This window comes from Argiope bruennichi, chromosome 4 (genome assembly GCF_947563725.1).
Source record: "Argiope bruennichi chromosome 4, qqArgBrue1.1, whole genome shotgun sequence".
In the NCBI taxonomy this organism is placed as follows: domain Eukaryota; kingdom Metazoa; phylum Arthropoda; class Arachnida; order Araneae; family Araneidae; genus Argiope; species Argiope bruennichi.
The window spans coordinates 56,410,909-56,425,762 of record NC_079154.1 but is presented as its reverse complement, the minus strand read 5'-3'; the positions used below and the strand labels follow the sequence as shown (position 1 = coordinate 56,425,762).

Genomic DNA, 14,854 nt, shown 5'->3' with positions numbered 1-14,854 from the left:
GAATTTAATATCAAGAGCCTATCTTTGTCTAACATTTTGCCTTTATAATGCAATATTATTAAATGAATGCTTGTGTTATAAAATCATTAGAAATACCTGACCAAATGTATTACAATCAAGTTTTATCATTCCAAACATATATGCTTATAGAATACTTATTTTTGTATATTTTTAGCTGCTGTTGCATTGATTTTACTATGTACAGTTTATAACTAAAAGATGTATATGTATTGCATGTTACACTGTGTTATATAGATAACATTCTACTATTTATGTTGTCTTATTGCTTAAGTGCAAATACTGCTTTGAAAAAAGTTTTTAAATCTTGTCTTGTCAGTGCTATCTTTTTTTCTACTATCCAACAATCATTTACTACCATGCCAATATTAACTGTAATATATGTAAAAATAAAAACTATTACTAACAACAATATTTCAGTATTTTTCTTCATTAACATATCCATTGTACATATTAAAAATATTCATTTTTGGTTTCACTATAAAATTTTATTAAAATATTACACACTTGAAAACTAAATAACAAAAAGACAACTAATAACTTTATTATGCTTAATCACTTTCTTCACTATCAACTATATCTTGCAACCTTGAGAATTTTTTTATTGATGTAGAATTTTCCTCTTTTGGTTTACAGTTAGTAGTATCTGAGCATACAGACCTCTTGGGACGACCACCTTAGAATATAAAAGATAAAGTTATTTATTTTTATTAGATTCACCATTATACGTAAACATCAAAAATGAAGGTTACAATGACAATACAGATTATAAAGTAACAACTGGCATACAATTTTAGTTAAATACCAGCAGTATAATTCAACATAATTAACAAATCAATTAAGGATTTAGATTAGATATTTAGATATATTAAGACTGCAATTTCAACTTTTTCACCTTGGTTTTGTCAAAATCGTATTCCTTTAGGAGTTGTTTTGATTTCCACTAATGACAGAACCTTGATCCTGATAAGCGCTTATTTATTTGTGAGAAATGGAAGTATTTACTACTAGTCAAATCTAGTTTACTACTAGTAAATGGAAGTATTTACTACTTTAGAGAATGGCACCCTATCCCTATTAGATCCCTATGGCACCCTATTAGAAACTCTGCTTCAAATCCTAAGTTCGCAGACAGCATTTAACCTGACATTTAAAAGGTCTGAAAGTTTTCCTCAAAAGATTTCATATAATATTATTAAAATAGCAAATCATTTGAGAATGGCGTTCACATTCTGACCTTACAAGAAACATACTTCACAGTTCAACTGATAATCTATTTCTAATAAATCTTGACATATCAGATACTCTAACTTTTTTTGAAATTCAATTAACAGTGTTCACAACTACACTGGAAACATTAATCCTTCTTTAATCCTAAAGAAAATTATTAATTTTGGAATAATATTTCTTGCAAACTTTCTTTTTAATCAACCTAAACATAATTTGTAAAGGGGAAAGATTGTATTTTTATAGCAGCCCATTTAACTAAATAACTTCTCTTTTTATGTATCTGCAAAATTTAGGTAATAAAGAAAAAGATGTAAAAAAAAAAAATATTTTAGCATTACATTAAAGTTTGATGAATTATGAGAATGACACAAATCATATAGATATAGGATTTAATACTATGATAAGCACAATATATTTTATTAAGGGAAAAAAGAAAAACTATTTTAGAATATTATTATACCAAAAGAATGCAAATTTAAGTATTACCTTCCATTTTTAGTATGTTAGACATATCCAGTTCAGCAATTTCTCTCTTTGTTTCAATTTTTTTCCTCAACTTCTTGCATTTTTCTAAAGTAGGTCGCCCTAATAAAATAAAAATTTAATTCATTACCACAATAATTGAGTCTGCTTCAAATCTTTAATATAAAAATTTTCCTTTTTTTTGTGTGATATTAAAAAAAAATCTTTCTTGTATTGCTTGAAAGAGATAGAAAACAAGCTTTAAAATTAATACTATATTAAAAGCTATTTGATTTTGATAAGACTATCAAGACAGACTATAATCATAAGACAGCATCAATCAAGTTAAACCAACAAAGATAACATCCATGTTCACAACCTAATTTTCTCAATTTAATGCTAATTTAGGAATAATAATAAACTTGACAAGTAAACAATTGATTATAGACAAATTTACTTAACATTTAATTATAAAAATAAATACCTCTCGGCAAGTTGCAGGGCAAAGATAGATTCCGTATTATCTAAATTAATATTTTAAATTCCTTTCAGTCTTTAAGCAAAAATAAAGAAATACTGCATTTTGAAGCTACCACAGATAGTAATTTTATTGATACTACATAATTTAGCACTTATTGAAAAATACTCAATGTGATTTGTATTGCTACATTTAAATACATTAAATAATTGTATTCAAATACATAAAAAAAAAAAAAAAAAAAAAAAAAACTGAAGTATGAACATCAACAGAGATTTTCTAAAGCTGACCATTTTTACATATTGTTGCCAATAAATACCTCTGCTCATTTATTTTTATTTCAAAAGGTTTTTTTTTTTATCAAGCTATTAAATTTTAATCCACATGCATTTAAAAATTTCAAGTTAAGGAAAGAAAATAAGCACAGAAGTTTTTTTAAAAATATTTATTTAAATGTCAAAATACAGATCATATTAAAAAACAGTCAAGGTTAGAAGCTGATAATCGATTTCAGATCCTAATTTTCAAATAACTGAAAGTATTAAAAAACTTTTAATACAAAAGTTATCCATCTTAATGAGATAGTTCTCTTAACTGGATTTATTTATCTTCAATTACAATGTGGAAATGAAAATTCCAACCCACTTTGAATTAGATAACTGGTCAACCAATTCATCTATGTTTTTTTCTCTCGTAACATATTCCAAGGAGATTAAAATCCTGTCAAAATTACTCTAATTATCTTTTTTGCAATATGGACAAACCATATTATATATATGCTTTCAAACTGAGAGTGGTTCTGGGTTTTAAGAACCGGAACTGGTAAAGATTTGCAAAAATTTCCCTAATGTTATACCAAGAGAAACACTGCAATAAGTAAACTCCCAATAAGAAATCTACCTAAAATAAGAACTAGCAAGTAAATTTTAGATTTCTTAAAAAGCATAAAGAATTTATTTTGAGTACATAGAAATTTTATTATAGATTTCATATAATTCATTTCTCATTATTGCAGTTGCAGGGGGGTGGGGGATGAAATGGGTCATTATTTTATTGAAATATTGTTAAGGTTTATGATCCTACTTGAAAAGCTAGAAAATCACCATAAATTAAAATTAATGTAATTTTAAAGCTATATACCAGTGAGGCAAAAAAGTAAAATTTTAAAATTTATATTTTACTGTTTATATTATAGCACTAAAAAATTTTTCAGTTTCTTAACAATGGTTAGCAGTTTAACTTTTTTTTTTTTCTTTTGAGTAGTGGGCATTTAAGGTTTGGGAAGTCCTGTTTATTTATGTTACCATTGAAATATTGAATACCGTTAGCAAGACATTTTGATATAGATAATGGCTTACTACTTTACCCTTCAAATGAAGTTTATGCATTTTATGAAGTAACATTTTTTTTCTATTTCTGTGGAAAAATAATGTAAGAGATTTGGTTAACCTATGCAATAAAGTATTTTTAATATTTACACATCAATTTCTCACAATAGATTTTTTTTTTTTTTTCATATTGAGTATATATTTCTGAAGTCAGAATATTCTTGATTTTAAAAAAATTAATGTTACCTCATTTTGTTATTGTTATTTAAATGTACAGAGCAATATTGTTATATCAAATGGAACAAAACAAGTTAAACATCAAATTTTGTTAATACATAAAAATGAATTCTAAAGCAGCTGTAAATGAGCTAATCTATGATAGTTCTAAAATTCTTGTAATTTCATGATCACCAGACTTTTTCAAAATGAATCACACCAACTTATTTTGTAATTCAATGCATATTTTGAGTCTTGGAATATTTTTTCATTCAATTGTTCCTTAACAAATGATCTAAATACAAATTTCCTTCCCCTTGAAGTTTAAGCTCATTCAACTATATGTTATAATAATAAAGGGGTTTTTTTATTGCTGCAAAGTAGTTTTCGATAATTTTCATAAAATTTCTAAAAATGGGAAGTTAACTAAATTAGAATTATTAAAAAGATAATTTTTAATTTTTAAAATGGTGCAAAAATTATTTGTCAGATAATATTTTTAGAAGTTACTGATGAAAATGCCAACATTGCTTTCAATTTTTAATCAGCTAAATTTAAATATATATGCACATTTTTAAAGTATATATGCCACATTTGGTAGGTTTGACAAGCCATAGATTTGAATGCTAAAACACATCGGCTTTATTACATTAAAGATACAGGGCATTATTTTTTTTTTCAATATCTTTGCAAAACTTTAATATAAACATCACAGGCTAGGAGCAAAAAATATTAATTTTTTGCTTCAAGTCTGTTTCTTGTTTTCATAAAAATAATGAATTCTGCAAAAGAAACGACGAGGAGTAAAATATGAATGCCTAATTGAACAACTAAATGAATAAACTTATACAAAAAGTGCTTCAAATATTTAAAATGTGGTAGAATTATAGCAAAATAAATTAATCAATCTAGAGATTGATAAAATTTATTTCTGAAAATATCATAACCTGGATTTCTGCAGATCTGTGCCAAGTCTGAAGTACCTATGAGAGCCCCCCCCCCCCAAAGTTCTGATAGATTAAAAAAAAAATTACTCCAAAAGTTATATATAAACATTGTTATTTTTCAACAATTGTAAAGATTCATTCATTTGTTACATCAGTGGGTCAAGTGTTTTTTTTTTTTTTTTAAATTGATGGAAGAAATTTTAGCAAAGTTTAATGGATACAGGGTGGAAGAAACCAAATCAAGGAACTTATAAAAACATCTTTAATGTTAATTAGCATATACTTGAAGTCATTACCCTGTCAATTAAAGGCATAAGTGAGTCAGCCAAAGAAACACAGTTCAAAAGAAAAAGAGAATGAATGAACAAAAAAAAAAAAAAAAAAACAATTAGAAATACAGAACACAGGATTTAAATACATGTTCCCAATGGTACTACTAATCAAAAGCTTAGTATATAAATCATGATATCAAGCACAGACTGCATACAAAGAGAAGAACAATTTGTATCACACAAATTTAAATTTTCAATACTTGTAACTTCTTTGAAAAAAGTTGCCGCCAGTGATGCGAAACAAGCTTTAAGTCTCTTTAAAGCTTCTCCTTAAACTGGAAATATTATCTTGGTATCCTGGGCAATTTTTCAATCCAGAAAAGAGATGAAAATCATTTGCTCTAAATTGCATTTTTAGTGAACAAGCAACTACTATTATAACAGAAGATCTTGTTCAAGGACTAAATAAAGTTGTTCAAAAGAAACAAAGAATCCTGGACAACAAGCTGGCCAAACAGCATGCCAGTATTGCAAATTTGGAGTAAAAGTACTTAGACACTCCTCTTCCATATCATTTTTTTAAAGACATTTCAAAGAACTTCTAGACTAATGAGGAGCTTCAAGAGACTTAAGGCCCATTTCACATTACTTGTGGCAACTTTTTTCAAAGACAACATAGGGTATCTAATCCATTGATATGACAAATACCTGAAACTTCAATGCAATCCATGATTGTATATAACTTTTGTAACAAATTAATTTTGTTTTCCACTTCTGCATTTTTTTTAATGAGCTCTCAGTATTTAAAGGACAAAATAATAATAAAAAAAACAGTCCTCATTTTAATAAAAGAAATAAGATAGAATGCACAATGAAACATTTGCAATAACTGCTTCATATTCGAAAGCCATATTCTATACGATAAATATTAAACTTTTACAGATTTATACTTCATTGCAACTAATATTGATCATAAAAATGGGGAGGACAACTAACTTTAATTTAAAATGATAAGGCGGTGACTTAAAATATGCAGAATTGCTAGTTTGAAATATTTGATAATAAAAGAAGCATTTGAATAGAAAAAAAAAAAAAAAAAAAAAAAAAAAATGAATAACCTACCTTTTAAACCTTCCTTCTCCAATAAGGACATTAATTTCTCACATTTTGCTTTCATGGTTTTACAATTCACAAATAATTTATTATAATTGGGTATTCGTATTCCTGCAACTCTCAGATACTTCTTCAGATGTTCAATTTTATTTTCAGAAGCAGAAGGACGTTTTCTTCCCTGATAAATGCAAAACATATTATATATATATATATATATATATATACATAAGCACATATCTTTATATGCAACTGCACCTTTCATTATCAATCATTCAAAAGTGATATCTCTAGTTTTTAAATGGAATAATGTAATCATGTTTCTTATATAAGTATCAGAATTAAGAAATTTATAATAACTTAAAAACTAAAGAATTTAAAATATAAAATTCAGATTATTTCAGAAATTTATCAATATTCATAGCAAAAAACATTTAAAGAATCTTTCCCTAATTAAAAATTTTTCCAAACAGTTATTTCGATGAATTTTTAAAAAAAATCGCATACATGGAACATTAAAGTAAACACTGAAGATATTTTAAATTAACATGATATAAAACAATATCTACCTCGCATTAAAAAATATATATATAAAGATAAGAGCATTTTAATTCTTTCAATCTCTTAATTTTTTTTCAATTGCATCTCCCCTTATAAAATGAATTTATGTAGAAAAAAATTTCATACTCAAAATAGAAAACATTTTTTGGATGAGAGGAAACATAAGACTCCTTATCCCAAGATTTTAAAAATGCAGAATCCCCTTTCCCTCTTTTTTCTCGATTAAAGGAATTTTCTGTACATTTAAACATGCCAAGAGATATGACTTTATGAAATAAACATCAAATATTATGTTTATTTCATAAAGCAATATTCCAATGAATTACCTATGGAAAGTTAATAATACTATCAAGTGGTGAATACTAGATAAAAAATAAAGAGAGAGAAAGAACGTTTAAAAAGAAATTTTTAAAAAAAAATGTAATAAAGTGAATATTTTCCTTGAGAATTGCATTAAAATTTCTTTATTAAATAAATAAATGAATGTGGAATAAATAAAATAAAACGTACTTTGTTTGAGTCATTAGTGTCCCTTTTCTTAGATGGCTTATCTTTTTTATTGGAAAACTCTTCATTTTCATCAGCAAATGAACATGAACCACTTTCAGAACTAATGACATACAACACAAATTTAGATATTAAAATAATACTAATCAAAAGCAATGAATTATAGTAGACAATTTATGGCTTTTTATATGTAGGTGTTTAAAATTATTAATGCTGTACAGTATAAATAAATTCATTAGTATTAATTTTATAAAAAAAAAATTGTATTTAATACACTGCATACTGCTCACGTTTTTTCTTGTTTTACATGCACAATCTGTTATGAATTTGATTTCAAATGAAACGATCTCATTGGTGCAAGCTGTGGAAGTCACTATATGAAAAACTATATAATTGCTTGAACCCATAAAACAATGTAACTAAATTGCATTTTGGTCATTCGAATAGCCTTCATCTTCAAGCTATTGGCATTTTTAGAAAGGCTTTCTTTAGAAAAAGGAAGGAAACCAAAGAAACTGATACACTTCAGGAAGTATTTAATGATAATTTATCAGATATTCCTAGTGATATCGAAGATATGGATGACTGTTTTGATGATTCTACTGACAGTGAAATTATTAGACTAGTAAGGATCAAAGTAGTGATGCTTTTGGGTGATTCCGATACAACTAATGATAATTGTTCATCAGAAACTGATACATCACCCCATTTACAAATGTAAAAAGATCTTGCTAGGATTACTATATTACCATCTCAGTGTGACTCTGCGCCCTCTATGACAAATATTTTTTTGGGGTGATGAATTGTTTAAAATGCTGTGCAAAGAGCTGTCTATTATGATCAAATTGCAATGGAACACAAAATACCATCTTGAATACTAAAATAGTCTCCAGTTACACAGAAGGAGATAAAGAAATTCCTTGGCTTAATTATTCTGATCGGTCAAAGAAAAAGTTTGAAAGACTACTGGGCAACAGATCCTTTGATATATACCATTATATTTCCACAGACAATAAGGTGTCATAGATTTGAGCAAATATGGATATTCTAGCATTTCACTGATAACACCAAAATAGACAGTCATTAGAGTCAGGCTTTTCAAGATTTATAAAATTCGAACAATATACAAATCAAAGCAAAAATTGTCTTTAAATGAGAGTGGTCATTTCTAATTTCACATATACAACCACACCACAACCACAAAAAAAAAAAAAAAAAAAAAACGCAGTGAATGGTGTGCGAGAGAGACACTGGCAGTATGGAAAAACACATGGCTGAAGGAAATAAATTGCAAGAAAATTCTCTTTCAGTTCTTAGATTCTTTGTATATGGCACTATATTTACCAGGATACTTATTACAATGCTGTATCTACAGTTTAATGGCTACTACAGAATAAAATTAGAGTCTGTGGGACTTGTAGAGGTTCAATGCCAAATTAGAAAACATTAAGAATGTGGAGAGGCGACACAATATTTTCCAGAAAATGTGATATCCTTTTCACTTGCATAGGAAGACAAGCGAGTTGTCCAAATGATATCAAAGATCCATGACACTTCTGTCAACAATAGGAAGGGGGGGGGGGTTGCAGAAGAAAATATTGTAAAATCTAACTTCATCAAGAAATACAATCCACATGAAAGGTGTTAACCATATGGATAAATTTTTTTCATTTTGTTCCATTCTAGAAAAAATAATAAAATGGACAAAAAAAAAGTAGTTATCTATTTAAAAAAACTATGGTTTTCATTTCAATTCTTATAGACTGTACAATGTCCTCAATAAGCAAGCAAAAATGAAGTATAAATAGTTTCTGCTGTTGGTGGTAAGAGACTGGATAATAGATGACAATAATGAAGGTTTGCTGGAACCAGAGAAAATCTGTTCAGCCCTTCTCCTGAGGGTGCAAGGAAAGCATCTCATAAAGATCCAAGATATTGTCAGATGATATGAGACAACATAAACCTATGTGTATTCTAGCAAATGGTAACAAAAAGAATTTCCTACAAGAAGCAGTTTGTGCTGTCCATTGAAATAGGATCAAATCTAGATATTTATTTAAATTTTATTTGGTTATGATGATTTAAAACACGCAGTCTCTGGTGTACAGCTTAAAAGATTTTTATGTAGTATGCAATATGTTAAAGAGATCAACATGTAAGGGTTAATAAATAGATTATAAAGAATAAATATGATAAGCAAATTAATCATTTTTAATAATTATAGTTAAATTATTTAAATAACCTTATGATGATAAAAATTGTCTGAAACAAAATACATTAAAGGTTCTTAAGAAAACAAGGTTTAAATCTTTTTTGTTATAAATACAGCTACCCTACTAACCTTAAATAAATATTTATTAACTATATTTTAGTACTTATGTATTACAGCAATGCCCAAATAACATCGACAACTACTGAGATATATCTTCATGTATAATAGAGCCTGGCAATTTTGTCCTAATTCTAAAGTCGCCAAGTAAAACCAGGTTCACTGATTTATTTTCTTTACTATGAAATTAAATGAAGTCTTCAATTTCGGGTATGTTTTGAATCAATTAAGAATTCATATCGAACACTTCAGAAATTTACTTATTCTATGTAATTTTTATATAACATTATAAAAATTATGAATAGTTTGAATGTTGTCTAAAAGTATAAAAATGAGATAAATTGATGAATGCATGGCATATAGGCAAACCAGTTAAGGGGCTAAAGTCTGTAAAAAATTCTTGGAAAATTATAATAATTGCAAACTACATCAATTATTTACATTAAAATTTTTAATAAACTTATTTGAAACTCGCATATGCAAAAAAGAATTATGTTTCTTTGTTTTAGAATTGTCATACATTACATAGGCAATGAACAACATTTCTGATAAAGATAATATTTAAACATTAATTAACTTAAATCCATAAAAAAGCATCTTTCTAAAAGAATATATAGTTTTTCTTATTGATGGATGCAAATTAAACATTTTTACAATATTCTAATAAAGCTGCTCAAAAAGATAGTGTTGTATTAATGAATATGCTGCGAGCCTACCAATAGTGATTATTTAATTGTGCTGCAAACATCTCATTAATTCACCAGCATCATTAATTTTAATTTATGAAACTGGCTTACCTTTTCTGTTCCTTGTCTGATTTTTCAGCTGACAATCTATTTAGAGGTTCATCTTCAGAATCGCTGCACATTTTCGTTTTTGATAAAGGTTCGTTTTCACTTGAATCAGACAGAGAATTCTTCAGCCCATCAAAGGATTTTTCATGCTTTTGACTTGATATGCTTACATCATCATCAGAATCAATAGACTTTTTTTTCTTTAAAATTTGTTTTTTGGACTTGCCTCGGTTTGTTATAGATTTCTTTAAATAATTCTCTCCTTTCTTTTTCACAATTTTTTCATCTGGTTCTTTTTCAGAATCACTGGAATTATCTGTCTTTTTATTATTCAAGTTAATAAGAGGCTCATCTTCAGAATCACTCAAATACTTCATGGATTTTAAAGAATTATTCATAAGGTTAGATTTTTTAGTTGAAGTAACATCAGGCTCTTCATCTGAATCAAGAGAATTATCTACCTTCTTTTTTGAATACTTTGCAGGAGATTCAATTTCTGATCCACTTGAATTTTTTGAGATACAAGATTTATTTAGCAAGTTTGATTTTGATTCTTTATTTGTCATATTTGAAAGAGGCTCATCTTCACTTGTATCGGATATAAGGGAGTTCCTTTGTCCATCAAAATATTCTTTCTTTTGATTTGACATGACTGCATCATCATCAGAATCAATAGCCTTTTTTTTCTTTAAAATGTTTTCTTTGGATCTGCTGCAGCTGCTTGTTACAGGTTTCTTTCCACAATTATTGGTATTATTAATCTTTTTATTACTCATGTTAAGAGATTCATCATCTGAATCATTCATATTTTTCATCAATTTTAAAGAATCATTCACAAAATCAGAGCTTTTAGTTAAAGTCTTTAATGGCTCCTTATCTGAATCATCAGAGATAATTGCTTTCTTTTTTGAATATTTTGCAAGAGATTCATTTTCTGATTCACTAGAAGCATATCTTGAGACATTAAACTTATTTAATGAGTTTGACTTTTTGTTAGTTAAAGTCAATACAGGTTCATCTTCTGATCCACTTGTACTATCAATTAACTTACAAAATTTCTTTGAAGAATTTAACTTCTTTTTAATAAATGAATTTGAGTCCTCATCAGAATGAGTATAATCATTACATTTCTTATATTTGGCAAGGGGTTCAACTTCTGAATCACTAGAATTCGTTTTTGATTCCAAATCAAAATCATATTTAATTGATTTCTGATTAGCTTCAAATTTTGTTTTTTCAACTAGAAGTATGGGATCATTAGATTTTTTAAATCTTGTTAGAGGTTCATAATCATAATCACTGGAATGATTTTTTGAATCATTAAAGGAGTTTGATTTCTTTTTAGTTAAGTATTTAACTGGCTCATTGTCAGAATCAATAGGATTATTTGATTGTTTTGGCACATATTTTAAATGACATTCATTTTCTGATTCTTCAGATTTAGTTATTGAATTTAAAGATCCACCAAAGGATTTTGATTTCTTCCGAAACACTGTCAGTGGCTCATCGTCTGAATCGCTTGAATCTACTGTAGTGTTTTTTAAACGATTCTCAGTTTCTAAATCACTGGATTTTCTGGCCTTCTACAAAAAATGCATTAAAGGAAAATAAATAAATAAATATTTTAATGTTTAATACAATCATTATTCAGAAATTATAAACATTACTAACATTCATAATATACAAAAAACACCAGAAGCAGCTCACTAAATTAAAAGTTAAAGCACTACAAAATATATATACCAAGGGACTACAAAAAACTTTATGCTTTAAATATCAAAAAATTTTCAACTTCAGATAAAGTTTCATTAAATTAATCTAAAACATATTAAATAATAAATGATATAAATTCTTTTTAGTTTTGACAATTGAAACCTGATCTGAATGTTGAAAAGATACAACAATAGATAAAATTATTAGAGCCTCCCTCCTGCCAGTTTGATAATGCTCATATAAAACTAAATAGCAAATAAGATAGGCAATAAATTATTTGCAATGGTCATGTTTTCATTCATGTAATAATTAAAAATAACAAATTTTTAATAAAATTTTCATCTTAAAAAAATTATCCAATATCCTTCTTTTTCGAAGAAGAAAGTGATATTTAATAAGGCAGACATGTTTCTGTCAAGACAACAAAAATCAAAACCAATATTCATAAACACCCAGTGATCCCAGGGGAATATATGCTCTAATTACAGATTCAATGCCTCTAAATGCAAAGGGAGAAAAGGGCTGTTCCCCCCCCCCTTCCAGTCAATTAATTAATTAATCAATCTACTGTCTGTGCAATGGACTTGCATGGAATGCATGCCTTAGTGCTCCAATCTGCAGCTTTCTTGCTTGTTAGCTCATTTTTTATCTAATTTTTATGTCATTTATTATTTTTTTTTAATTCCCACTGATTATCAGACTTTCAAAGTGATAAAGTCAGCAAACAGTATCAAAGTGTAATAATTTATTAAAAAATAAAATGTAACTTTGATATTTTATTTATTATTTGAACCATTATTAGTAATCCACATCATTTGATTTAATAGAAATGAGATCACTTAACCCATTACGGATTATTTAATTCTCATCGACAATTCTTGTAAGCATATTTTGCAAGATTTATAGATATGTTTATTTATGCTACAAGAGTAAGCTAAATATAAATGGGGAATATCAATAACTACATATCAATTACTCATCATAGAGTGCCAACAACTGATTTTGTACAACATATTCTCAATATCTTGCAAAATATCTTCCAGGGATAATTTAATTTTCCTATTAGGAGTTCTCCATCCAATTTAAAGCAGAGTTATTAAGGAAAAGTTAAATTGAAACATAACTGAATCAAATTGTTTTTATTATTCCCCCTACCCCATGAAATTAAATTAAAAATATTGCTTTAAATGTGTCAATAACCGACTTGTTTATGATATACTTCAGGGGAGCATCCATTTTATAAAACCTACATAATTTTGAAAGCATATAATCTTCCTAGAACATAATTTAAATTTGAACAGTACTTATTAATGCAATCCAATTTGACTTTAATACAGCATAAATAATAGCTTGTATTTAAACAATTATGTTAAAACAGCTGTATACGCAAAACGTTAACCATTTCCAACATATTTCAAATTAGAATTTTCTAAATTATATCATCATAATTTAATATCTCAAAGATAAAAATACTAATCAGTTCAGAAAAAAACCCTAACTCAGTGTTTCATAAACTAATGATTCAAATATTAAGATCTATTTAATGTACAAAAAGCATAATTAACTTACATAAATGTAGGGACATTTGTACCCATAAACTGATTTAAAATGGCCATTATGCTTAAAAGTTGTTGCTAAAGCAAATATTCATATTTTTTTATAGCCACCAAGGGCTTACATCCCCACCAATGTTTTTCATCTGAACATAAGGGTTTGTGGAGTTACAGCTTTCTAACATGAAAGTTTCTAGGAAAGACAAATTAAATAATAATAATAATATTTCAAATGAGTGACCAATGGATTAAAGTTTATTTAAAGTTGATCCTTTATACATACTTGCTAATATTATGAGTATAATTTTGAATCTAATTATATTTATAAATTCACAATATTTAACATGTTGTAAAATATGCAAAAATAACAACATTGCTAAATTGGCTAGAAAATGAAAAAATTTCCAATTTTTGACTCTTAATAATTTTAATATTTACAATACATCAAAGTAATAAAAAATATTTTTTGAAATTAAAGATTAAAAATTGCTTTGGTTAAAACTACACAAGTGAGAGCTAAAAAACAATGCATGACAGTGAGCATAGCACAAATTAGAAAGTGAAAGAATGTATGCTTTTAGTAAATAAGTAAAATATGGCAGAGAAAAATATCCAAAAATTATATCAAATATTTGTTCAGCAATTTTTTGCTCTGGTTTGTTTGAATGCCCAAAATGCTGTAGATGCTCCTGTAAATGTTCTAATGCTTTAGAAGTTTTTGAATATGCACAAGAAATATGACTCCAAGTTTCTTTTAAATTCTCATAAGACATATATGGTATTTGAAAGAAGTTTTTCCTTATTTTCTAAGAAAATGTCAGATTCTGAAACAATAAAACCATTAGTAGCCTTAAAAAATCATTTCTGTTTTCCACCTGTTTAATCAAACCACCAAACTGCATCAACAGATCGAGACAAAAATATGCCCAATTTTTCACTAGTTGAAGCAAGATAGAGCCTGATTGAAAAAGAAGTCCTCTAGACTGGGAGGAAGAATTTTGTTTTAAAGAAATGAAAACTTATCAAGAACTTTGAACTAGTAAAATGATATAGCAAAGTAATGTTTTCCCACCTTATTTTTCTGTATCATTTTATGGAAATGGAATGGAAAATTTCTAGTTCAGTGTGTTGAATAAAGTAAGAAGGAGAAAATGTCATATCTTTAAATAATCAGCTTAAAATAAATTTTAAAAGTATTCATAGTGATGACATAAGATGTTTTAAAGTTACAAGAAATTTTAAAAGCTATTTGGACAATTATTGTAAATATGCTTTAAAAAAAAAAAAACTTCACTATTATATATTAAACTGTGGAATAAAATTGCAGATCACTGCA

The 14,854-nt window shown here is 27.1% G+C and overlaps 1 protein-coding gene across 2 annotated transcripts in view; it reads right to left on the bottom strand.

Annotated features, from left to right (window-relative positions):
* Window positions 1–490: 490 nt before the first annotated feature.
* The window catches only part of LOC129965985 (HIRA-interacting protein 3-like), a 32,986-nt gene continuing 18,622 nt past the window's right edge, over window positions 491–14,854 (bottom strand). For both annotated transcript variants that reach the window (XM_056080309.1, XM_056080310.1), the window contains 5 exons: window positions 10,256–11,835; window positions 7,133–7,232; window positions 6,074–6,242; window positions 1,735–1,833; window positions 491–694 (listed from right to left, as the gene is read on the bottom strand). In XM_056080309.1, coding sequence (XP_055936284.1) covers window positions 570–694; window positions 1,735–1,833; window positions 6,074–6,242; window positions 7,133–7,232; window positions 10,256–11,835 — 2,073 coding nt within the window. In that variant the 3' untranslated portion in view covers window positions 491–569. The remainder of the gene's footprint in view (window positions 695–1,734; window positions 1,834–6,073; window positions 6,243–7,132; window positions 7,233–10,255; window positions 11,836–14,854) is intronic.